Source organism: Limanda limanda, chromosome 7, assembly GCF_963576545.1.
Source record: "Limanda limanda chromosome 7, fLimLim1.1, whole genome shotgun sequence".
Classification (NCBI taxonomy): domain Eukaryota; kingdom Metazoa; phylum Chordata; class Actinopteri; order Pleuronectiformes; family Pleuronectidae; genus Limanda; species Limanda limanda.
In genome coordinates this window covers 16,988,869-17,016,340 of record NC_083642.1, presented here as the reverse complement: position 1 = coordinate 17,016,340, position 27,472 = coordinate 16,988,869, and the positions used below count along the sequence as shown (strand labels likewise).

At 40.2% G+C, this 27,472-nt stretch overlaps 1 protein-coding gene across 2 annotated transcripts in view; it reads left to right on the top strand.

Annotated features, from left to right (window-relative positions):
- Positions 1–644: 644 nt before the first annotated feature.
- pex14 (peroxisomal biogenesis factor 14) overlaps positions 645–27,472 on the top strand; it is a 44,398-nt gene continuing 17,570 nt past the window's right edge. For both annotated transcript variants that reach the window (XM_061074269.1, XM_061074270.1), the window contains exons 1-4: positions 645–706; positions 1,855–1,905; positions 18,954–19,038; positions 25,986–26,111. In XM_061074269.1, the coding sequence (XP_060930252.1) occupies positions 671–706; positions 1,855–1,905; positions 18,954–19,038; positions 25,986–26,111 (298 nt within the window). In that variant the 5' untranslated portion in view covers positions 645–670. The remainder of the gene's footprint in view (positions 707–1,854; positions 1,906–18,953; positions 19,039–25,985; positions 26,112–27,472) is intronic.

Here is a 27,472-nt window from a genome sequence, read left to right as displayed (position 1 = left end):
CAGATGTTTTCTATTGAAATTGTTAGGATTATTGTTATTATTATTATTATTATTATATATTATAATTTATTCTGACCGACCTTAACTAAAATCGATACACATGTTGTGTTGTGTAGTACTTTGATTGTCATCACTTTTTTGCAAAAGACTTTAGATCATCAACGTGGTTTTTAAAGTGCTGTATAAGTAAAGTTGTCTCTCTCCATATTCTTATTTTGTTCATTTTTCTCTTTTTAATGAAATGTTACCAGTTCAGTTGTGTTGTCAGTTTGTGTCCTGTGTGTACGAATGGACACTGAACTGTGTTTAGTTTGGTGCAGGGCAATTAACTAAGGTGGTTAGTGACACAGTAAACAGAGACACCAATGGTAAATATAATATATATATATATTGGTGCAGGGTAGTTAACTATGATGGTTAGTGAGAAAGTAAACAGAGACACCAGTGGTAAATATAATATATATACTGCTGCAGGGTAGTTAACTATGATGGTTAGTGAGAAAGTAAACAGAGACACCAGTGGTAAATATAATATATATACTGCTGCAGGGTAGTTAACTATGACGGTTAGTGAGAAAGTAAACAGAGACACCAGTGGTGAATATAAACCGTTGCTGTCCTCCAAGGAAAAGCAATCGAGCGTGGTTCACCACAGCGAGGAGATAGGAAGATGGCATCCACCGAGCAACCTGATCCACCAACACAGGTCCACATTCACACAACTAAAACACATCCACCGTTTGTGTCAACGCGTGACAGTGACCTCCTGCGACGTGTTTATCTTTCGCTTCTCTTATATTGCCTTCATTCCCTTAGTTACTTTTATAACGCCCCAGTTAGCTAGCTTTGGTTAGCATGCTTGCTAGTTAGCACGCTAGCTAGCCGCCGCGGCAGTGCTCCAAAAAGTTTCTCCTGAGACATGTTTGTGCACTCAGGAACACACGAAGGGCTGAGCTGGCGTCGTCGTGTTTCTGCCACATGTTGCCATATGTTGTCGTGAACAGCTCACCCAGCTTGCTAGCCCTTTACTTGGACTTAACGCTCGTCCTTCCCCCTGACTATGTAGCCTCGTCTCTGTCTCATAGTGCTGTTAATGATACGATGGTGGAAAGGAAAGGTCACAGTTAGCCCGAACTAGCCTGGTGGGGTTTGCACACCCCTCCTCGTCTCGTCCGGACACTGTTATCGGTTTAAAACGCTGACAGGCGTCGATCATTCAGAGAAAACTAATGGTAAACAAAGTTTCGACCCATGCATAACTCGTCTGGGGCAGCTGTTCTATTCTATATATTCAACCAGCTGCTGCATTTACAATGTTCATGTTCACACCACATGTTGTGCAAAGTCCTCAAGGTCAATGCCGAAGTGGGACTCCATGTTGACTAAATGACGAGCTTGTACAGGGACATGTATCCTAAAGTATCTCGACCCCTTTGTGCACATGCATCCACTTTATGTGTCACTATTTATTTTATTGCTCAGCATTATATGAGGCAGAAGAAGGGCGCACAGATGCAATGCAAATAGACGATTTTACTGGTTCCTTCCCATTTATGTTTACAACTAGATTTTATGTGCATTCAGCTCGTTATGAAGCAGCAGTCAAGTGACAGGTGTTCCTCCTGCTAGCTGCTCAGGCTAAAAGTGGTTTGAGACCATCAATTATATGTTGTGCGAAATGTACATGATTTTATAACTGGAGTTAGTTTTTAGTTTTATTTTTCTCAGCAGCATTAATTAGTGAGAAACACAGAGTGATGGATTTCATGTATTTATTCATCCGCTCCCTCACTGATACCCACTGTGCTCCAGTAGATGGCACTCTAATACCACTTGGTGTGTTTATCTTCTCAGGATGGCCTTCCACCTGGAGACAGTGGGCCAGCTCCCCCCAGAGAAGCACTGGTAAGAATTAAGTTTTTAATATAAATTACTTCATTGATGCCACATTCATAAAATAATGTAAGAATCCTGAAACCATATTTGATATAAATGTGTGTTTTCAGGATGTATCAAATGACAGGCAATTGGGATTTGGCTTTTTCTGTATGACTTTATAATTTTCTATTGTCAGTAAATATGCTCCATGCTGTTCTCATCTCATCCTTGTGCTATTAATTCACCACAATATGTAAGTTCTATATCTGTTTTTACTGATGTGCTCTCATTGTGTTCTAACCTGTGAAATCAGCCTCTTTGGTATTTGGAAAACACGCACTTGTGGAAATTGACGACACAGTGAAGGAACATTGTGCTCGTCTCTTTTCTGATCTGGTGACTTAAAGACATTTGTTTTCATCTTTTCATCAACAAACCACTTTTCCTTGGCTAATCAGATGATATTACCCACGTTCCCTAGTGAGATCGAGTATTAAAGGCGTCCAATTAGCAGCCAGTCATTTAGCACCACACTGATGTCCCCAAGCCCATAATGAGACTGTACTTTATGTTCCTCGGCTTTAGAGAGTAAAAAGCATGCAGAAAGCTCTGTTTTAACAACGACTGTGGTTCCACGGTTGCTTTAATCATGTTTCATAGAAAACTTTCACCACATGTATTTGTTTTACCTAGTTAAGCCCATTGTTTTTCTTCCTCAATACAATTTCACTCTGGATTTTTTGAATTAATTTCCTAAGAGTTTGATTGAATATTCCTTTTGTCTTCAGTGAACAGTATTTAAGAAAAATGGCAGTGAAAAAGTTGCACATACTTGTTGATATTTGCAAAGCTGGTAACATTTAACCAGAATCTCGGGTCTTTGTAAGAATAAGAACGTCAGTTGTTTTTCTATAATGTGTAATGAACAGTGTTTATAGGACAAGTGATGACAATGATTATAACCGAGAGTGTCTTATTGCAAAGTGGGCTGGAAAACATCGCAGCACTTTCCTTGTATGGACACAGCATCCAGGTTAGAGCAGTGCTGTATTGTTCAGCCTACATGTCTCAATGTCATTCACCACCATTCACTCTTCATCCCCCCCCCATCATCCCTTCATGCCAAGGCTAATTTAATCCTGGGGTTATTGATTGTGGGAGCATTCTCCCAGGCTTTCTTTCAATTTACTTCAATTTCATCATCCCAGTGCGCTTCAAGACTGCCTACTCAAAAAGGGAAGAAATTCTTGTTATGAGGGTCCTGATTCGAGGCTGGTTGACAAGCCCCCCCTCCCTGCAGACAACCACCACCAGCACCACCAGCCCCTTTTCTCCTTTCTCTTTTTGATGAGCTGCTCTTTCCCAGTTAAGTGGATTATTACAGTAGGGATAATTCTTGTCACATGGCATTATTTGGATGAGGTGAATAATTGAAATTTGTGTCCGAAAGGATTTTATCTGGTTGAGAGGAAAGGGAGTGCTGGCAGGGTTGGGAGGGCAGAAAGCGAGAGAGAGCGAGAGCATACACGTTTGTATAACATTTATGTGCACATGTGCATGTCTGACAAGCCAGCGTGTCAGGCTGGGGACACCAGTCATGTTAACAGGTTCTGACTCACCTCGCCCAGATCAGCAGGCCCTGGCACACTGCACGGCGTGGGCTCTTCTCTGTGGTGAGAGGGCCCGGCTCAGGGGCCAGTGCCACAGCCTCTGCCACTGTCCAGGCCAGAGGTGCAGGTCTAGACCTGCAGTTGCTGTAGAGAGATAGAGAGAGGGAGTGTGTGAGTATGTATTCCATGGTTGACTGGTATACCAGTCACTGCCAGCTGCTGCTGTTGCCTCTGGCGGTGTTCTCTGCTCACCCTCACCCCGGCTTGTTTCTTCTCTCTGTGTAACCCCCCCGCCTCCCTCTACCTTCCACTTATCTCTGCCAGGGCCATCCCTACCAGTCTCTAGCTGGCGTCTCCCTCGTCTGTGTTCTTTCCCTGTAGTGTTACCCTGTGCTCAGCCCTAGTCGCCTCCAATCATTCTGCACTTTGCTGTCAATTAATATATTTCCACCATAATTATATGTGAACAAAGTCACTTTGATCATATGAGAAAACAGGTGTAGATCTGCATTATAGTTTCTAGTAATTTACATTTTCTGAATTTATTTGATTTAGGAAGTTAACTTTAACTTAAAAATGAATTCCTGCTTGACTATCTTTACTGCTCTATTATAATCATTTATTTTATCTCAATTTGTAGTTAAATACATACAGTAGTGCTCAAACGAATTGTTTTTTATTATCGAATAATCTGTCAATTTTCTGCCTATTTACTGCATTAAACTGTCAAATATCCGATTTTGTTTTTCTTGTCAAACTCTAGGACCAACTCAATAGCTGAAAACCAAATCATATATGTTTGCTGATGTCAGACTAACTTGTCACTGAGTGTCCAGATTGTCCCTGATTTAGTTTGTGAATTTCCAGCACATAAGGAGACGAACCGCTGCAATTCTGTGAAATACTTTTATTTTATATTGAATCATATGGCTTTGCAGCTGATATGCAGAAGTGTTGACCCCTCACCAATAAGATTATTTTTCTTTTGGATATCCTTGGCAACATTAAGCCTCCTACTGTCCCCATATGTTGTAAAATCACAGCTCCATAAAGGGGGGAATAGAGTTTCTGTGGGGATTCAAGCAGCTGGGTTATGGGTGCAGGAGGTGCATCTGTACCATTTGCATACTTCAGCTTGTGCATGTAGGCATTGTGTAAACCGAGCGTGTGTATGTGTTTAGATTTGGGGGGGGGGGGGGGGGGGGTCAACCCAGCAAAGGGAGGATGGTAGTGGGAGGGGGAAAAATGAATTGTATGAGGAACATCCCCAGTCTCACAGCAACTTCAAAAGCTCCCCTTCCCCAGGATATTAAGCGACTGTGATGAAAAATTTAGCAAGCGTTAAATAAGCCGCTTTGAAGTGATCTGTTTTGGCTCCGCAGTCTCAGAATTTCCGTAGCCGCTCTGCTATAGCCGTCATACCACAGAAGGGGAGAGGGGTAAAAGGGAACAGTATGCTAAGTGTAGGAGTTGAGGGGGACCTGGCTGGTTGGCGGAGGACATGCCAGCAGGAATCGGTCCAGCCGGGCGACATGAAGGCACTGCCGCTGCTACTGTCACCTTTTGTCTCTCTCTGTTGCTCTTTTCCTCTGGCGTCACCTCTCCCTCCCGGATGGCTCTTCTGCTGAGCCCTGCGAGTCGCAGGCAAACAGATGTTGCTCATATGTTGTCTCTATAAAGGGATTTTTTTCTTCTTCACTTAGTGGGTGTAACACAAATGTACCACAGTGGTGATACCAGGAAGTCAGAGGTTACTCTCGGGTTTAGTTATTTTTTGTCTTTAATGACTTTCCCCATGGAACTTGTGTTTGTGAAAAGACGTGTCTTTCAAAACCAAACCTGCCCTCTGTGTGTGTGAATGTGATTTCTTTCAAAGAGCATGTCAATTCCTAAAATGTGAAAAAGAAAACCCTGAAATACCACAGATTTGAAGAGTTAAGTATATTTTTAAGTTTTCACTTCCGTAAATGATAAATATATAAAGTAATTTGATTGTATTTGATAATAAATATTTCAATTCACATTAATCACTTTAAAAACCATTACTTAAATTTTTGACTCAAGGTTTCAACACACGCTTCAAATTAATTATTGGGGCAGAATAAGAAATGGGATCCAGTAATGAGGCTGGTCGGGTAACTCCATTCTGTCAAGAAACTAGCCTTCAATTTAGTTAGTCAAGGGAACCTTCTGAGATTTTCCTTTTTTCCTCTTTGCTCATTACTTTAATTGTAATTGTAATCCTTTATTGGAGCTGTCTGCAGTAAAGGAGAGTTATGGTCCGAGTGGGGGCGCGAGCCATAGAGATATTTCATGATTATTGGAGAAGACGGTCACTAGGTGGCAGCCACTAGTTCGGCCTTGCTGTAATTACTGGGTGGGAAGTGATGGCAAGTGTGTGTATGCATGCAACGGTGTGTGAAGAGACATTTCTCAGACTCGATCACACTCCTTGAAAGAGAAAAGTGAAATAAATCTGATCGCCTTCCATCTCTCAGTCAGTAGATTCTGTATCCTGTCATGTTGACTGTAAACATGCCACATGCTCCGCAAAGGCCTATGTGGAAATCATCTTTCTCCATATTCCTGTGATTAATTCTAAATAACTTAAATTCTTCTTAAAACTTTATTTTCAATGTTACCTGAAAACAGTTTCACACAGTGGGAACCAGTACAGACTGATGTAAGATGTCAAGATGGCATTTACACTGTGTGTGTGTGTGTGTGTGTGTGTGTGTGTGTGTGTGTGTGTGTGTGTGTGTGTGTGTGTGTGTGTGTGTGTGTGTGTGTGTGTGTGTGTGTGTGTGTGTGTGTGTGTGTGTGTGTGTGTGTGTGTGTGTGTGTGTGTGTGTGTGTGTGTGTGTGTGTGTCACTGCCCACAGATTTACAAGAAAAACATTTGCACAGCAGTTTGTTTCAGTGGTCGTGGTGAGGTCGTCTCGTTTGAAAAGCATAAAAGCTCAATTCTCTGTTTCTCAGTGCAGCATTCATGGTGCATCATACGCTGTTTGTTTCAGTGGTTAATGATACAGGAAGAGCCCTCCATTTTATTGTTGCTGTGTTGCACTTTTTCCCCTCCTCGCTCAACCCGGCAGCCAGCCTCCTTAGAGGACTCTGTATGAAATCTCACTGTCATGTCCAAGGACGAGTGGCGCAGGGTCAGCTAATTGCTTTTATGATTATGATTTCACGTCAGATTTATCGTGCATGCTCGGAGCACATCTTCCAGGTCCTGCAGACGTTGCTGGCTTGGATGGGGAAAATGAGTTTACAGCTTCTGGCTGTGACTTCTTGTTTAAGTGCAGGTCACACTTTTTGACTCATTAGAGTTGAACGTGGGGGGAGGTGGGGGGGGTGAACCACACACGCTTTTCCTGTAAAAGTCTCTGTTTTCTATGTCAGTAAATGAACTTGTTTTTCTCATATTTGGCCACAGATGAGCGTCGCTTCACTTTGTCTCAAACATGTGCTAAAGTTTGGAGGTCACAAGCGAGGAATGACACAGACAAGGATTTTTGGTTTTTCTGCCGTTTGAACTTTTTACGAGCCATAAATCTCTCATCTTCATTTCTGTAAGCAGATGAAATGATTGCGCTTATTCCCCTCATAGTATGCCAGAATTATCAGTCGACTTCTTTTTGAAGTTGGTGACTTTTTTCTCTCTGATGGATCCACCCACCTCTTTGAAAATGATGAGCACAGATGAGGCCAACCCATTTTATACATTTTATTTATTTTGTGGTTTCCTCCTCATGTGCAGAGCCGGACCAGATCTGCGCTGCCAGTCGGGACAATAGCACTTTTATTTCTGTTTTTGATGAGCGTATTGAAAATCCTTTAATACGCTGTAAAGTTCATGGTAAATGAAGAAGAAGCTGTTGTCGCTGTACGTCAATAATGCACATATTTTATGCAGGGAGTTTCACGTCATGACCCGTGGCTCTTGATTTGTTGCATCAATTTGACCTCGCTGTGACCTTCCTTGCTGCGATGCTGTGTGACAGATGCAGCCTGGGAATATGGTTTTCCAATGCACGAAGGAATGTTGAAGCGAGCTTTACGCAAAGTTCATTTTGGAGACATGTAAAGTCTGTGATTAAGCTCGATTCAATCAACTTTAATGAATACTTGGGATTTTATTTGTGGGGTTTTCGTCTCAGCAAGCATATAAATGTAAACAGCATGGTAACAGAGCTGTAATTTCCTATTCTCCCGCAATTTAGTGAACTGTCATAATGTGTTTACTTAAGAAATGTTAGAAATATGACATTAGTTTAATTACAGTGCAGTCATTTTGCCTCAATATACTTGGGAAAGTGGCCTTATTGAGCTGAGCTTCCTTTATACTCTACTCTGCTTTGTAATTACTTCAGCTTGATTTATCGTCTTTTCTTTGTGTTTATGGTTGTAAACTGCTCGAGTGAGTAACTTGGTCTGAGAGTGGCTTGTCTCCTTGCAGCGAGGCTGGAAATCTCCCGATGAATCTGAGATGTCTCCGCTGTCAAGACTGCTCACATCGCTCTCAGCCTCCAATGTCACTTTCAAGGCATAATTACACAAGTTGTGTTGATTAGTATGAGAAGCAATTACGCTGGCTTTCCGCTGCAAATGGAGAATGTGATGGCTCTTGATTGACAGGAAGCATCCTGGCTTTAATAAGTAAATGACTATGGTAATTCAGGTACTGAGACCCTTTGATTTGTCAGCATCTTTCTAATTTTTGCGATGTCCTCTAATTTTAATGAACATGAATTTGATTGAATCCTCCTTCAATTCCCTCTGTCCCTGCACCCATACGTCTGCCTCTCCTCTCCGGCCAGCCGTACGGTTACACTTTCCCTGTTCCTGAACAATCCCGCTGCTGTCGTTGAATTATCTCTCTCTGAACTAGCCCAGTTTGTAGGAAAACGGAAAATAAATATATAAATGAACAACATGCAATTTTGGCTCGCGATTCCCAATGCTTTCTAGCACACCATGCTCTCACAAGTGTGGAAATCAGAGGAAAAATAATTTTTAATTGACACTTTGGGGAACATTTTTTTCCTCTTTTTATCTGGCTTCCCAGTAAGTTATTAGCTGTTAATTTGTCGGCAAGCTCCCCTACAGCGTTAGATATTTGTTCAAATGCTGGGATCCCCTCAGTGCATTTGTAACTACACTTCTGAAAACGCTGCCTTGTCTAATTATGTAATATAATACTGCCTTTTAGGCAAGTTTATTTTAATTGAATAATATTAGTTCTTGCTAAGGGTAAGCTATTGCAACCGTAATACTTGTAACAGCTCTCTTTACTCTATGCAATACCCAGACATCTACAGTAAAATTGAGCAAAGGCTCTGAGTCTGCAGAACACTCATTTAATAAAAACACAATTCTTGTAGATTTAAAGCTTTTACCCTGAGATCAATGTATTTTAGATATTTGAATCCGGGCCAAACGTTTGAGTGATGTTGAAGTCTGATTGGCCCTACCCTCAATGTCATATTTCTTTCTTTGTTAACCACAGTTGGCCTAATCAAGTAATTCCCTGTTTGTCTTAGTAACCCCCTATAGAGTCATACATGCATAAATATAATAAAATAATTTGCTCTTGCACTCCATATCCCAGCTGTAATTTATATGGATTGAATGAGTGCTGCATTGTGGAAAAGCACGAGTGGACCAAATGCTCGTTTGTCACCTCTAATAAATGTTGGAATGTAAATTATGAAGTTATGCTTCAGATGTAAATGCACTTTATTCCAGTCCTTTAATGTAAACAGCCCACTTCAATACATTAAGGGGATGGGGGGAGGGCAGAGGGGGATTTGATTTGGAATTTTGACTCTTTTCGTAATCAATAATAAACACAAAGGAGCCTGGATGGGGAGTGTTATAACATATCTGAAGTTGGTTCATAAATTATTGCATGAAAGCAGGCTTGTACACCAAAAATGTAAATACATTAATGTTATTAATAATGTAGTGACTAATAGTTCTATCAAGACGGTAATAGCAGTTTAATGGAATATGACAGCAAGAATGTATTACACTTCTAACATTAAGACGGGACCTCACATGACATTTATCAGGGATTTGTGAAACAATTTTTTTGATTATTTTGTTAAGTTAATTGCTTCTTTTCCCCCCAACGTCTTCTCCGGGAGAGGGGCAAAAAATTGGTAATGGATATTAATTAATAAGTGTCAGTTTTGTGGGTTTGATTAAAAATAATGAAAGCACAATGCTAATGGGATTTCAGAGTTTCTCTGTGTGTGGCGCCCTGAGATTGTGGCTTTATCTGGGGAATCTGAAGAGAGGAGATAGTGGGCTACTCCAGGCTAAAATGAAAGTGAAATACAGTTAAGGAGAAATTATCTTAAAACCTGGAAAAATGGAGAACTTAAGTGAGAGTATTGCAGGCTAATTAGCCTCACTATGCGTTTGATACACATGCTTATTGGCTGTAAAGTCTTCAGTGTGTCTTAATGGAAAGTTGCGATTCATCTCCTTCTCTCAGAATGACATTCACACCTGCAGCCCAAGGATTTTTTTTTTTTCTGAATGAAAGAAACACTTGAATCATTTCTGACAAGCTGCTGTCTTGGCAAGTCTTTTTTGTGGCTACTGTGATGCGTTTCTAATATATGGTTGTTTGCCAGCAACGCCACGTATCGACTTGTTTTTATAAAGGTTATAGAGATTAGATGGGGCTTTTTAAAATACGTTTCCCTCAAAATAGACGCTACTGATGCACTGTGAAAATGTAGCCGCACTTGACTTGGCACTGATTAAAGCGGGGCGTCTATGACTTCACCCGTAGTCCACGACAGTCAGCACGGAGAAACCCTTGCCAAGACTTCTTTGTGTCTATATGCAGCCTTCAGCAGAAAGAGGACTTTTAAAAGCTATCATTAAGGTGGGGCACAAGTGTAGATCAGCAGTGAAACAGAGGCTGGCACAGTAAAAAAAACAGACATAGCCACTGACACAACTGACAATTATCCAACACCTGGACTGGCTCTCCTCCCTGGCATGTGCGTCAAGACTGTCGGCTTCTTGTTAATGCAGTGATTAACAGGAAGATTGCATTTGTTTTCCTGCGCAGCGCTCCTGGCAGCACTACTTTGCTTTCTTTTTGATTAAAGTAGTAGACGGATGGCAGAATTGTAGCTCTGTCATGAACTTCAAAAGGAACGCTGAGAGGGAGACGTTAGAAATGTAGTAAACAGAGGAGAGAGTCGGAGGCCTTTTTGTTCCATCCACTTGATGTTTATTGTAGGATTTGGTATTTAAAGGGGGGTATTGGTGTCCTGCAATCCTGTAGAAAGGGTGAACAGTCTTTGGTGTTGCCCGAATATGACTATCAGATTTTTGTACGTCTCTCCTTGTATATCCCTGTTATTTACTGCCACTGTGCGACTGTCCCTCCTCACATCTACAGCACTACGTCATGGTGTTCTCCACTCCCACACTGTATGGAAAGTGATTTTAGGTATTCTGGGGATTAGAAAAAGAGGAAGTGAAGGGGCTTCGACAAACCGCCTGCGCTTTTGAAATGCAGAGAGTGGCATTGTCATGTGTTTTCCGTGTCAAGGTCGACAGAAAATGTCAGAACAGGTGCACGTCTGCTACTGAGCCGCTTGCAAACTCAGCCCCTTTGCTGTAACGCGCCACCCTGTGTGACATTACAGTGGTTCACTCTGGGTTGTCTCCTATCTTCAATCTGTTGGAGGAGCCTGGGAAAGCGTGGGTTTTCTGCTGTCGCCACACAGGTTGACGTTCAATTGAAATGGGTGTTGACGCCTTAACTTTGACCACCGCCTCAGATTGTCATTCAGTCCCAGAAAGTGTGGTGCTGCGTGACGTGCAACATTCCTGTCTGATTACTCCTCTTTCTGTTGAGTTCTGAATCTGATTAAAAGTTCTCATTTTAGGAGACTTGATGTAAAAGGAAGCCTTTGTTTTTAACGGGATCATTGCCTCTTTAGAAACACTGGCAAAGAAAAATACATTCTTTAAACTATGAGTATAATCTGAGATCTAAAGAAATACCTCAAAGTAGATTTAAGGCAGATGCATGGAGTTGTATGGGGTTAAGTGTGCTGATTTATATCTGTGTCACGTCTTTTACCGACTGCATCAGAAAAACATGTTGCAAAACCTGATATTCTGTCGGAACATCTCAGGACAGGCAGGTTATATTTAGGTGCGGCATGGAGACCAAATGTCACGCATGCTTTTGTCACTTTATGACATTTTATACACTGTGAAAACTCCGGTTTGTATCCTCCGAGAGGCTGAAATAACTATTTATTCGATCTGACGACTTGTATCCTCTCTGGCATCGGGTTAAATGAGAAGACCGAGACACTGCTGCTTCTGTGACCCCGATGACTATTGTTTTCTGACACTGTCAGCACCACATTCCTTCTGTGCTCATGCTAGTTTGGAAGTTGGATTCTTCCTGGCAGCTGGAGGCCTCCAGAAAAGGAGAATTAGCCAGCAATTTTCTCTGTCACTTAGTGTGATCAGGAACAGACTCTTGTTTGCTCTCCTTCCAAAACCAGACCAAAGGCCGACTGCTTCAAGTTTCCTTCCTCAGTTGATGACGATTTCAGACTGCCTTATCTGCCGCTGTGTATGTGTGGCCCATTGTCTTGGCAAGTGTGTCTAAATGTTTGTGACAGGTCTCAGTGAGAGACAGGCCGCAAGGGTAAACTGCCAGGTTTTCCTCCCCCCGTTTCACTCAACAGTCCCACCCCTGACCAGTAGATGGCGATGTTAATCTTCTCTGACTCCGGTCCTGCCTTGTGTGTCTCCTTTCACCATCCCTCTCCTCTCTGTCTCTCCGTGGCACTCGCTGAGCAAAGAGGGGTCTCACCCTGTGTGGAGGGTCATGCCACCAATTCCTGGCCCCCTTTGAAGACCATGAAATTACTGATCCAAGACGCACGATTAGTGCATTCAGCCTATTGACTGGAGAGGGGTTGACGTGTGATTATAATGTCACTGGAATGTCACAATCTGTCTGGTTGTCTTTGTGGACATACTCTCATTCTCTGACACAGTGTACCCAAGAAGGAAAAATTTGATCAATAAAAGGACACTACTCTCTCCGTTGTCGCTGGACTCTCTATTCTAGTTTTATTAGTTAATTTGGCAGGCTGGCAGGACTCGCACACACAACTGATGCCAACTCGTTGCATCTTCACCCCGACTCCCTGCTTTATTTGCTAATCATAATGGTTCACTTCACGTTGCTTTGCTGTGTGTATATTGTAGGATGTGTGTCTGTGGGTGGGTGCTGCCTCAGTGAGAGGAGCAGTTTGGATCAACAGAGGAGGATAGGCTTGTCACAGTAAGTTGCTTGTGACGGCGGCAGCTCTTCTCCTGACACCACAACACAACTTCTGTGGTGTGTCGCTTGGACACAAGCTTCACGTTGTTTGCTACTGGTGCCGCTCGCATTTTGCCTCAATCAACTAATTGAATGTGAAAGGCCAGCGGGCCTTGATGATATGAAGGACAACACACAGAGCGGTGGCAGTTTCAAGAAAAGCCTGTGTGCTTGTTTGTGTGACCGTGTCCGGTTGCATCTCCAGTTTAGGGTCACAAAGGACACCTCACCAAATTCATGCAGATCAGTTTATTGTGGCTAAAACGGTACATTTTACAGTTTAAATGTTTAAGCATTTTTTTTTGATCAGTGCAGTTAAAGTAAAATTGTTTGGTGTGTTTTATGTTTTTAATCAATTTGAATAAGCAACCATTAATCAGTTATATCTTTTTTTATTATTCCAACAAACTTTCGGTAACACATGCACAAAGTTGTATAACTACACATTTAGCACTTTCTACTCATTTATATTTCTACACATTTAATATACAACTTTGCAAAAACATTCACCTCTTTGTAATTTTATTGATTTTGTGTAGTAATCAGTGAAGAAACGATTGGTTCAGTATTTTGATTGTATTACAAATATATATATATATTTTTAAATTTTTCATACACGCCACATTTTTTAGAACATTCCCCTGATATGAAGTTACATTGCGAGTGCTCTTGTGTTTGTTCACGCTCGGTCTTCTCTCTGAAAAGCACATGGAGCTGCTTGTCACAGAATGTCATCATTGACTGTACCAGAAAAAAGAGAAAAGAAAAAGAAAAGCTTCAAATTACAGGAAAGAGGCACTGCATTAAAGAACAAAGGAGATCGATGGCAGTACATTAAATTTTATGCGAATGAAAAAAAAGTCAACTAATTAAAATTGATTACTCCTGCTTTGTAAATGTGTTTCTGAATTAAATTATTGTATGAAAACATTTTGACCAATCGAGGAGCTGAGGAAGTATCCATTACTGGATTGCAGCTGAGAAGGGGCTGGAATGTTTTGTGGTGGCTAAGTAGTTTGTTGTGCTCCGCTGCGACTCCCCTCTCGCACCCCCACTGCTAAAGTGCCATGGGTTAATCTCTGATGACCCTCATCTCTCAGAGCAGCTCCAGCCTCATGGTTTGGGCCTTTTACCTGAATTAAAAGGAATTTGTGGGCTATATAAGTATTTTTGTCCAAAGTAAGTGAAAGTGAGGTGTCACTGAGGGAGTCGCTGCTCTTTAGTCATCGGGGCTCTCGGGGCTCTGAGGGCCCCGCTGGGGATGTCCTTATCTAAACAGTCATCTGTCTCGCTGGTGTAGCAAGGGCAACCCCAGGCAGCACGACTGACAGTTACACATTAAGAAATGTCAGACTCTGCACTGTAGCGAATCTCTCAAGCTAGTTTTGAGTTGGCTGCTTGCCGCATGTTTTTCTTTAGTTTCAGATCTCATAAGAAAAAGGAAATGCTTCACTTTGATGCAGATCCAGCTTATTTTTCAAACACTTGGCTGTTTGCATGAGCCACTGTCAGTTCTTGCTGCACTTATGTTTTTTTTGTGTGTTTGAGTTAAACCTGAAAGAAGCTGATTTATCTTAAATTACAACCTGTAAAAACCCACACCAAATTTTTTAACCCAACATTTTTTATCACGCATACGCAGCATATTGAATCATAAAATATGTTGCTTCATTATTGCAATTTTATTTCACCCCATTGTAAAAAAAAAAGAATTCTCTGTAACTGCAGACAAGAAGAGAGGAAGGAACAGTTCAACTTTTTCTTCCGAGACAGGCATGACTCCCCAGGCTCAATTATCAGTTTTATCTGTACTCTGTTTTTACAATGTGATAGTGGCCTCGTTGGATCTAATGTACTTTAGCCCCTGTCTTACGCTGAACCGACTCAACTTTTCCATGTTTGTGATGACAGAGCTCTGAAAGGGAAATGCTACTCAATGGAAAGTTCGCTCTCTACATACAGTGGTCTTGAAAAAAAAGCTCTATTTCCGTCCACCAACCCTCCCCATTACAAAATTGCATAATGCACTTTTGATGGGATGATTGCTTTGCCCATGGCTCTAGCACTGACACCGATACAGCAGTGAATGTTATTTTTAAACCTTTGCAATGGTAATGTCAATGAAGTTTTCCATGACCCTTTTTCGTGTGTTGAATTGCCTTTTTAAATTACAAAACTTTGGATCGGTAAGACTGACCAACTCTCTATTTACTCTTATACTGACAGCTAAGTGTTATGTATGTGAAAGTTAGTCTAAAACATCTGATGCTTTGTCAGGATAAAAAAAGAAATAAGGCCACTGTTGAACAGTGTTACTTTATTAGATTTTACTAATGCTGAAAATTGGTTTTAGTTCAGGTCTGGTTATGGTTGTTTATATTTTCTGCGTCTCTGAAAATCACTGCCCAAAAGTGATCAGGGCAGTAAACAAACATCTCTTTTTGTACAGTCAGTGTCAGAATGGTTCAGCTCCAGCAGGGCCCTTTCTTCAGTGTCATGAACGATATGGAGCTCAGCTAAATGGTCCAGTCTGCACCTCACTTCCTGATGTCTCTCAGGGTCAATAATTTCCTATAGCAGCTCCCATGAGGCCTTGCTTCCTCCGCTAAAGGTCACATTAAGGCGGGAAAGATGTCACAATTAGAAGGGCTTTTAAAGCTGCTCTTTTAAAAAGATTAAAAAGCACTGTTGGCCACATCAAGCAGTCAGGCGACTAAAGGAAATACAATAATTACATTAAAACTTCATTCCTCTCTGGCAGGGCTCTGGTATCACAAAGGTATTGGGTTAAGTCATTTAAGACAGCTGCCCCTGATAGCAAATCATCCATGAAAGCACCAAATTAATATAGAGCTTCATTTTTCGCCGTCTCTCACTTTCTCTCGCTTTTGGTCCTTCAAACGTGTGTTTGGGGGGTGAAACTTGAGACTGGCCTAACACAATTTTTGTTCGTGTCTATCAGTGTGTTATTATATCAGGGGCACTTCTCCACAAATGTACAGGCCGGGGCAATTTGGAATGAATTGATTCACACTGAGACTGAATCCTATACTTGCTAATGATTTCCTTTTAGCCCCTCCATTGCACCCCAACACTCTACTTTGTGTTCCATCATGTTCTCTGACTGTCTTCATCATTGAAGACAAAATGTGGACATACACCTTCCTGTGGAACAGATGACATTGGTTTAAAAGTTGCTCAGTGCCAGGCAACGTAAAATTCTGTAGAAAAAAACAATAGATGGGAATTTATGCAGTGTTTTGTTTGAAATACACAAGGGTTTGGATAGAAATTAAGTTCAGATAAACCCTGTGTTGGTAAGACGTGTAGTATTTTTTAATTAAAGTGAACATAATTATTTTTAAAAGAGGCTCAGAGATCAACAACAATCAGCATAACTTAAAAAAAAGAAGACTTTCCATTGCAACACGGCATTTCATCATAACTGTAGAAAACCAGTAAGTTTGAGTTTGTCTGAATTAACGAAAAATCTGGAATATTTTCTTGTGAGATACATTTTTCATCTCTTGTCGTTCAAATTTTGTCCTCCAGTTTATTTCACCAGAATGCGTGGTCTGTGAAACATTCATAGGTTATAGTTAAGTGATATTACCAGTTAAGGCAAAAATATACAACTAGTTACATGGATTTCCTCAGGCGTCCAACCATGCGGTTCGAACATAATTAGATTTCATCTTCATTTCTCACAATTCAAGGTATCACGACTGTAATTTTCAGACAAGTGCAGTGCAAAGTCTTGTCCAATTCAAACTCAATAACACTGCTGTAATCTTGTCCTTTCATCAACTGCACTGTCTTTAAGTGTGTTGGTTAATGTTATCTCTTCCTATGATTGAGTTTTCGCCTCTTTTTCAGCTTTACCTGACACTTTATTGTTTATCTGGTTAGCAAAGATTATTGCTCTTAACATGGAGCACTTTGGTGCATTAGCAGTCAAAGCTTTACAAGTAGTTTTACACAAGAGCCTAATTGTTGTTTTTAAACACAATTGGTTCACCAGTTTTCAAAAAGGAAGGAAATTAACAATTATTTTGTTTTTGTTGTTTATGCCCCTAACCCAAATGGGCCTTGTACTGTTATCCATCTTACCCCCCTAAAAGCCCAGTCATAGTGTGCTACCCAACACTATAACTGGGGTGATCCATAAGTCAATAACAAGACAAGACTGAAATCTGTGCAATGTGGTTATAATTGATTGAGATGTCTGGGTGGAACTTGTGCAAAGCATCTATGTCATCTGCTAAGAAGTGCACTTTTCCTTTCCCTGAAGATCTACCACTACAGTTTTAACCAAATGGACATTTACCTCATTAGTTTGCCGCTGAGCTAGCTGCGGTCCTTACTAAGATGTCATACTTACACCTATTAACATTGACACAATTTTCTTGTCAATATTGTGCTCCTGAAATTTTAAGGGAATGTAAACAAGGTTTGCTCAATCAGCATATTCTCCCTCTATTAGGTCATTTCCCACTCACAGGGCCTACATCACAATGTTATTTACGGGAATAAATATTGGAATATTAGATTTTATTGTGTTCATTATTTCTGACTCCTGTCTTTTACCACAAGTAGTCTTGTAGGCTCACTTAGTTTAACAGCAAGGGCTTTGCCAAGAGCAGGGTTATTTTTGTCTTGTTATCAAAGGGATATTTTCTCTGTGTTTTGACTGTATCTTTTGGCCCAGAACATCAGTTGGTGGTTCACCATGCAAATGGTTTAATCTGCTTGTCACAATGAAGGTTCCGGGTGACTGACTTTAATAAGCCCTCAGCATATAGAGATCCAGGAAATTCCATACCCCTTGCATAACCCCTACGTACATCAAGCTCACGGTGGTGTCACAGTGAACTGGTAGATGAGTGTCTAAATGAATTGTGGCAGGATCTCTCGGGATGAATCTGTCCCATTTTGATAAAATTCACAATTGAAGTTTCATCACTGAGTATACTACACTACAGGAAGTCTGCCTGTGTGTACCTTATTAGAATAAAAGTGCTATTGTGTTTCTTTTAAGCATATTCATCGACTACTGTACTGTTTGTTTGTCACTGAAATCTAGCTCTTCACACATCCTCCCTGCCACCCCATAGACAAGTTTAAACTGCAATTCTTTTGGATTGAAACGGGTTCATAGTGTATGCAATGCATTACCCAAAACGAATTACCACTGGCAGGGCGCTCAATCATTTTGTATCTTTCAACACTAAGAGAAAAGAAGAGTAATCAAAACCTTTCAACCTATTAGAGGGATGACTTTTACAATTGAATCACGGGGACCACAGGTGCGATAATAAGTCATCTAAACCTCCCCTCCAGTGTGTTTCCCCTTTCTCTGTGTTCTTACATATTTATCTATTTTAGGAGGCGCCACTTCACGGCGCCCACTTCAAATTTATGTTTTAATGCCATTTGAAGAAGATTTTTTTCTCCCTCCAATTCTTGGAAATGCATACTGGGGTGGAAAATTAAGGTGCATCTCGAAGGAAAACATAATAGAATCGATGAACGCACTGCACTTAAAACTTCTGATGTTCTGATGCTATTTAACGTTCTAGTGCATTAACGTTTCAAGTCATTACAACATCCAGGCTGGGTGATTTGATCATGGCAGGTTTTTAACTGGAAGAATTACAGAAGTTTTCAGCCTAGGATTCTCAAGTTATTAGATACAAATGATCACCTCTGCATTAAGTATAGATTTTCTTCCACTGCGCACTTAAGAATGGAAGTTTGTCTTTAAGAGGGTAATAGCAAATTAAGCTCCATACTCCATTTGTCCGGCACTCGTGATGGGCTAATTTTATAACTGCTGATTTGGTCATTCCCCACATTTAGCTGGAAAGTGGTCAGGTGGTCTTTCTCCTCACTGCTGGGTGTGGGGGTTTTAGAAGCAACCCATCAAATGGAATCCATTTATGTTTTTTTTATAATGAACCTTTTTCTTAAAGAAGATCTGGACTCTAGTTCGTGCTTTTAAAAGCATCACTTCCCTGTGCACCTCGTCTCCTTCCTCTCACATTATCTTACTGAGAATTTAACTCACATTTGTCTCTTTCCAGATTATCACCGCTGTAAAATTTCTCCAGAACCCCAAAGTACGTCAGAGTCCCTTGGCCACCAGAAAAGCTTTCTTGGAAAAAAAAGGTGAGAGACATTTGAGTCACTCTTCATTTGTGTTGAATGCAGTTCTGTAAACCTTGAAAAACATAACATATACACTATATATATATATATATATATATATATGTATATATATTAACATTATAATCAATATGTCTTTGTTTACAAAATGTGATTGACCAGAGATGGACACGCAGCGTTTTTTTTATTTTTTATAAGATTAGACTGTTGGGGTCAAAGGTTGTGGTCATAGCTCTTTGCCCTGGAGGCTTTAACAGGAGTCGATTTGGCTTCAGAGTGCATGATTCAGGCCCTGTGAATAAATGACACACCAGTAGGGATGCTCCTTTGGGTTCAGGAAAATTAATATTGACAAACCCTCTCTGCATTTTCAATGGAATTATCAATATTGCCTTCCAGCATTTTAACCCTTTTACTTAATTTAACTGTTATCGTAAATTTGAGGCATGACACAGGGAGGGTTTTCTAAGCAGGGATGCTGGAAATGTTTGCTGGCTCTTCAGTTTCTTTGCAATTCATTGAAATTATTTCTGACACACGGTGGAATATTGTTTGTGCAATAAAACTTGCAAATAGCTTTATTACTCTGAACTCATTTAAGTCGGTTCAATATAAAGCGGCGGTGGGATTGTGCAGTGTTATGCCATGTTTTTCTTCCAGTCGGCCCATAGCTGTGCAATGAGAGTACGTGGCTTTACTTTAGATAAACTCTTTATGGCGAGTATTTTAACTATATATATTTACAATATGAAATCAGTTCAGTACTTTGGGGACTGTAGCTCTGCAGTGCTTGGTGACTTTGCCTCCAGCATTATTGTAGCCAAACAGTGAAAAGTGAGCCTAAAAGCTCCATGACTGGCAAAGGTAACCTGAAACTAAATCCATGGTTGTCGGCTGTTACTACACACATCTCATCTGGCTCTAATGACTCTTTGTATCTTTTGAAATAGTCTCCATCTTGATTTCTCATTATTGACAACTAAGCCATGTTCACTATCCACTGTTTGTGCAGAATCAGAATGTCTTTATTGTCCTGTAAGCTATGCAAACAACACAATGAGAAGTATTACTTCTCTTGGTGCATAAAGACACAATCACACAACATCAAACAAACAACAACCGACTTAGAATAAATATGCGTTATCTCAAATGTAATGAGGTCATCAATACAAAATGATGTTATGCTACACCTCATGTTCCTCTTACTTTCTGCTTTGTTATAAACTCCACAGAGCTCCGCTATCCAAAATGGTATGCTCTTACTGCACTTTAAGTCCATGAAATATGTATGACGCTTTGATGCAGATTTATTTTGGAAAGTCGGATCCACTGTAGATCTAAACAAGAACTCTTGATTTGCATAAGGACATTGATCTCAGGAAGAGAGAGGGTAAAGATGATAGAAAATGGAGTAATGTAACACTAAGCACAAAGTATGTTTGACTATCCCTCTGCAGAGAACTCTTTGACTTGAGTGGTATAGTCATGCATTAAGTGAACTTGAAGATCTTATACAGTCCTACCTCAGTTTGCCTGAGTTGTTTCAGGAAAGTGCTTTACTATAGCATCATACATCTTTAAATTCGTTTTTTTGTGATCTTGTAGTGTGTACTTCAACACACTAATTTAGATCTTAGAGAAATGTTTGTATGTGTGTATTCTACAGGAAACTGTCAGAAAAAACATTCTAAAACCTTGACAACTGTATAGTAAATATATATATATCCAAGTTAATAGATAGAAGTAGGTCTGGGATATATGGCCAGGTAGTTAAATCAAGATGGGTTTTATTCATAGTTGTGGACAATTGCAATTTAAATAGATTTTGTTTGTTTTTTTATGTTTTAATGAAATCAAGACAAAGAAATGTCTCAAATAGGTTTCTTAAAAAAGATACTGTTTATTTGTTATATCAGCAAACAATATCAGCAATAACCCTTTTACGTGGTGTCACTCTAATGGTATATCTGTAAAATGTACTGCTTCCTAGCTATGGTTTTGGGAGTTGGGACGGGAGCTAAAACATGACTACTTCTCTGTAGTATTATTTTTTCATCTTCATTGGCTGTGGCTACCTTTCTTCAAGCTGGTTGTTGACAAGGCTGAGACCTTTGGGTGTCTCCAAGGAAATGGCTGTAACTACAGAGAAGTGGTGTTGGAGTTTTAGTGACGGCACAGATCAATTTCAATTTCCTTTAGTAGGAGTAAAAACCTGACTCAAATTAGGAGAAATATGTGCTTATATAATTGAGCCTTTTCTTTGTCATAATGATAAATCGTTTCCTCTGTCCTTAACTATGGTGTTGCAACACAAGCTAAAATGAATTGTACTTCTTGTAATCAAAATATAAAAAGTAATAACATTTGTAATAGAATAGGATCATGATATTTGGAGATTGTTTAGATTATTTTCTAATTTCTGCCTTACCTTGGCCGTAGCAATATAGTAAACATGGTAAACTTAAGCACAGAGATAACAGTACGTCAATACTAACATTTCCCGTTTCTGTGTTGTCCTCTCTGCCTTGTGACAAAGAAACTCAATCAGCCTCCTCCTCCCGCAGTCCTCACAGCAAATGTGTCAGTCTTAATTTCTAATACAGTTTAATGCCATATTTATGTAAATACTTCTGGATTTTACTCTATATTAACAGCCAGAAATGTCAAAGCACACATAAAATGAAACAATACCATCTCCTGGTAGAGTGGAATTTAAATTGGATTCCTCTTGCAGCCAGTACTTATGCTGGACAGCTGATGAAGGGGAAAATAGGGCCCACTTTGATTACATGTTGCAGAATCTTTACACAATAATCTCGATCGTGCATATTATTTCTCCGCACATTTGTGCCCTAATCTGCGTTGAAGGATGCCTCTCTGGTAACCTTTTTTTTTCCCAAAGAGATCCTAATGGTGTGGTTTATTTCAATATTCATTGAAAAATATAATTTTCCGTTTGGCTGTCAATTTCCGAATATGAATTGGCAATTATGCAGTCCAATACTTCTAGCTGCCCTTCTTGAGTCCTTGTTGAATAAAGTGGCTGAAATATTGAAACTTTGTCACTTAGATATAATATAAATCAAGATTTAAGCCCGGAGATGTTTTCTCTTTCTTTTGCTGAGGAGCCGGGAAATGAATTGCATTTAAACGCTCTTGCAGCCATCTTGAAGCAATTTTGCTTTACTTGTTCCTTGCCAAGATCAAGTGAATTTCATTGTGTTTGAGTGAAATATAATGTGGCACTGTCTCTTCCACTGAATTGTGCCGTCTATGTCCTCTACAATTAACAGATGTAGCAACTAAGGAGTGTTGGGACCCATTTAACCAAGACAATTAGCAGTAACACACATAATTACTAAAAACTTCAGATTCTCAGGATGAAGTCAAGAACACTTTCCAGCTTTCAGCATGTCACTTTGACCGTGGCCCCAAAGTGAAATCACTCAGCCGCTCCCAGATTACCAAACTGAGAGTACACATACATTGTTGCATTACAGGTAAATTCTGCATGTGGAACAGGCACAGTACACTTTCTGTCAGTGAGACATAAATGATGGCTTGACTTATTTATTTTTTATGCCGTCCCAGTTGTTATTGACTTGAATAAATAATGCTAATAGATTTCACCCTCAGAGGGCCACTGATCCAGGGTCATGGGGAACACAGGTAGACTATTGGTCTATTACCATACCTGGTATGAAGGTAAGGGTAAGGTTCATCATTCCAGATATTAATAGGATCCTGTTTGTAAGTGGGGTTATGTGACTCACCTCTCGGACAAAAATGACAATGACCAAGGCCTGCATAGAAGGTAAAGGGATTGATGTGGTTATAAATTACTCCACGGCGCCACCTAGCCTAGGCCTTGCCTACTTTGTCATCAGTACAAGGCGATAAAGCAGGGAAATGAGAGCAGAGTCCGCTTTTTTAATACATAAATGAATACTCTATGAGAGTGGTCATTATTTAGGGCATGCCATTTTCAAGCAGTTGTAGTGAACCAAATGACATGTAGAATCTCCGTCGCCAGCACACCATGAGAAACAGGTTGAAGTTGCACTCGACTTCTTAATAACCCATTGACCTCCATCTATTTATGACCCCTGCCGTGCATTTCGTTTTTTTCTAAATACGATATTCAAAATGTAAGTAATTTCCAGTCAAGGGCAACTTCATAATTCATGCCTTGGAGGACGGCGAAAAAGGCATTCACCTTTTACCACCCAAAATATTTTAGTAAGCAATTTTTATAATTGGCTGTCCGGCCTAGGTCTTGACCCATAAAATCCAGAAGTGCCAGAATCGGAGAAGTGGATTTAATGCGGAGCCTTGCTGCCTCTTTGCCCTTAAAAAACACCCAGAGAATACGAGGCACTGAAAATAGAGCTGTAAATAACCCGACGAGCAATGGGTTTTCCTTTAAATAAATACCGATCAGGTTTATGTTGAAAGACAATAGAAAACGTTGCCCAGATATGCAGTTTACAGTATTTATAGCTGTAATATCGAGGTGCCAGCACCGTAATTTCATGCCCCAATGAGAATGGCAAGGTCAAAGCAAATGCTTTGGCTGAGCATCTGCTAATACGGTGACTCATAAACAGGCACTGCGTGTATCAGGTGCACCAAATAATACAGTATAATGAAATACAGAATAGCTTTCCATTATTGTTCTTTTTTTATGGTGTCGTCATTAGTTGTAATTTATGTCTTAAAAATTCATCTCCACACAGGTCGATCTGAAATAGAGGTCCAGGGGTCATTCCACAGGTTTTGGAACCTATAATAAATTTCACAATCCCTTTTTGGTCTTTTCCTTTTATATGTAAAACTCACTTTCACCTTGTTCCGCTTTCTTTTGGATCTAAGGGCCCTTTCATTTTGGTGCTGTCTTCCCCTCAAAAAATAAATAAAAATAGATCAGAGCCTGCGACACACAACTTAGCTAGCTGTAATTTGACTAGAATACAGCTTAAGGATTGTCCATGGATTTTATTTTAATACATGATAAAAAAAACACCTTTCAGTTGATGAATATACAACATCAAAGATGTCAACCCCCATTAAAATGTACATACATTTGCATCCTAAATGTAGATAAAAAAAACATCAACTTTACATTTCAAGGTGAAATGAAAAACTAAAAGCATGTTTTTATTTCTTCTCTTTCGGTGAAACTGAGATCCTCACAAGTTTCACTCAATAGTCTGCCACCATGTAGTCTGCTGTGGTCAGATGAATCAGGAGTCCAGGGACACATTATTGCTTATTTGACAGTGCAGTCTGACTGCACAAACTCAGCACATGGTGACACCACTTCCTGGCACTCAGGACCTGCTGTAGACTACAGGCTGGCCAATATTTGCCTTCAATTATTCAACAATTTTCATGGCCATTTGAAGTCCTTGGAGCATTTAAATAAGTGACGGCAGGGACCTCCCCTTGGCATAAGCTGCGTGGTAGAGTATCAAAAAATTCCTTTATGCTTTTAGTTCTGCTGATACAGGATTAGGTTAAAGTGGGATTTCACATTAATGTTGAACCTGCTATTGAGACCTGACCCACTGCTTAAACAGAAATTCCCACGTGAGGAAAATATTTTGATCATAATATCTCATTCATCTGAAGGAATACAATATAATACACTTTATATAGCACATTTCTTAACAATGTAACAAAGTCCTTAATAACACGACTTTAAACCAAACATTAAAAAAATAGAAAAGGCAGTTGACTAAAATGTCCACATAAGAGTTTTCAGAATTAAATGCCCTATATGTTTACACAGTACAAATCATTGGCACTCTTCACTAGAGTACGTTTCTCTCCTGTAGTCCATTCAGGAGGTCAGTATCAGATCTGGCTTTCTGCGGTTACTTTTAATGAAACTAAGAGCCTTCTCTTGAAACACTAGAAGTGAACCCTTTCCAATTTCTCTGGATGTCTCTCAAAACACAGAGGAAGCTTATTCTGAGCTTGTGTAAATTCTCTAAATCCTGAGGGAGTAGCTCAAGTAAAAGGCTCTGGTACAAAGGGGATTTTCTGTCAATAAGCACAGGAAATGGCTTTCAGAAATAATGGCAAAAGAGACAACCTGCTTAGCCACTATGAGCAATGTGCTATAACATGATGTAAACTGCTGATTTAGTTAACACTGCTTATCAATATCTAAGAAATGCAGCAGGTACTAATCAATTTTGATTTCATCAACATTTAATTGGTTAAGGTTGTATTCTATTGTATTTCATCAAAAGTTTTAATTATTTTCCTTTTGTTTAGACCAAGATGCTCATTAAATGATACCCAGAGCAATGGCAGCATATGGCGTCTGGAATAAAATCCTTTCTTGCCACAAAAGGAGATGTTCATATTAGATTTTTTTTTCCGCCGCCCCTCTGATTCTCCATCAGGGAGCCCTTTGCAATTTAATCATCACTAAAATCATTAAAAAGATCTGAAGATTAAATTATATTGGCATTTGCAAAATTATGTAATACATTTACATTACAATGAAGAAATTAAAATAATGCATTTTCACTGTCTGGGGTGTATGAAATCTCCACATGGGAAATATAACTGGAGAAGTGGACAGACTCTTATTTTCCTTGCCTTTGGTGGCAGTTAATAGGCTAGCAGAGTTTCCGATTTCATTGTGTGAACCTTTCCACACTATCTGTCTCTGATAGATGTCCCTGAAACAGAGACTCTTAATGGAGAATCCCATTGAGAATCATGAAATGAAAATATAGTTTTCAGAATAGGGTAGGTAAAATTCAATAAAAGATTTGACATACTTTTTCTAAGTTGTACTTGAAAGATTTGTGGGGAACCTGGGAAGTATTTAAGTTCATATTATGATAGGCAAGGAGCCATTTGGTTTTTCCCATTAACACACAGTTGGTGCAGTTCCTCTGAAATGTCTTTAAAGGTTTGCGTCTTGATTTCAGGGCTGACGGATGAAGAGGTGGAGTTGGCCATCCAGCGTTCCGGTAGCACAGAAGAAATCCTGGCCCTGATACCCGCGGGACCCCCACATCCACTCCACGCAACTCAGCTGGTTCCTGTAGTTCACAGTGAGTGCACAAAACCTTATTCTACCCTTTAGTATATACTGCATATACATTAATTTAATATGTATGTTCACAATCTCACCTGGGGAGAAAAGCATTTGCGGTTGAGTCAATTTAAAACTCAGACCCTTGTCCAGAGCAGGTTTGCTGTTGGAGGTCTTCCTTTTTGTTTTTATTAATTGAAACCCACTAAACAGGATTATTCCGTGCTCAATCTATTACAAGGATTACAGACTTGCAACATTTGACTTGAAATAAAACACAGGGAATACAATGTTGCACAGCACAAGCTCATGAAGTCTCCCTTGCCATTCTTTTTCAAGGGGTTCTACCCTGGCAGGACCCCACACCGCAACCTGTATCTTTATTACCTCAGGAGGTTATGAGTGCTGTCCACTGATTTACCAATGCAGAAGGAAGTCCGCGTAATGCTTAACCCATATGACAATGATTCCAGATGTATTCCACCCTCATTTATTACTACACTGTCCTTGACTCCCCGGCATCTCATGTTTTGTAATGAAAGTGATGTTGATGGGATGGCCATGTAGTTAGGGAGACTAGCGGCTCTCCGTCCATAGTGGGGGGTTTTATATCAAAACGGCTATAAGGCAGCTGCATAATGAGGTGAGAGCGGGGAGTCTTGTATGGGGGGGTCATGCCGAAAAGAGGGGGCTACTTCTCTTTGATGTCCTTGTTATGGGGACGGTGCACGGGGACCCGCATCCATCTCTGTCCAAGTAATGGATACTCTGATCTCTATTTCCACACGGTAGAAGGACAGGAAGGCCTCCACTGAACCCAATAAATTTGAGAGGAGATTGGAAAAACGGGGGATGGAGACCACAGTTCCACAGCTTAAGTGACCAAATAAAAAAAGGAAGATGGCAGAGTGGAAGTGGCAGAGGAAAAGGGAGCGACGGGAAGAATGAAAGGTCCTAAAGGGGGGGGAAAGAGCATGTGAAGACCCCTGGTGATGCAGTGAGGCTTGTTCAGGGTCAACCACCTATCCCAAGGACTCCAAGGCCTTTTAGAAGCAAGGTATTCTGGGATAGGTGACAGTATATCGCAGCTATAATGTTGATGAAGACCCAAATTTATGTGGTTACCATATGGATGTTGGAGAATAATTCAAATTTTAGATAGGAAAGGTTACGGTTTCAGCCCTGAATGCTGCCGCCATGAAACGTGCCCTTGAGTAAGTTGACTGAGGAGTAAAATAGCATTAACCTTGAAAATGTACCGTATAGTCCAATGTGACGTCGCTCATTTTATTTGCATGTCAAATCCCAGTGTTAAGGCACATGATCAATCTGGTTTACCTTTATCCTGTCAATAGGGACCACATAACCCAATAAGATATG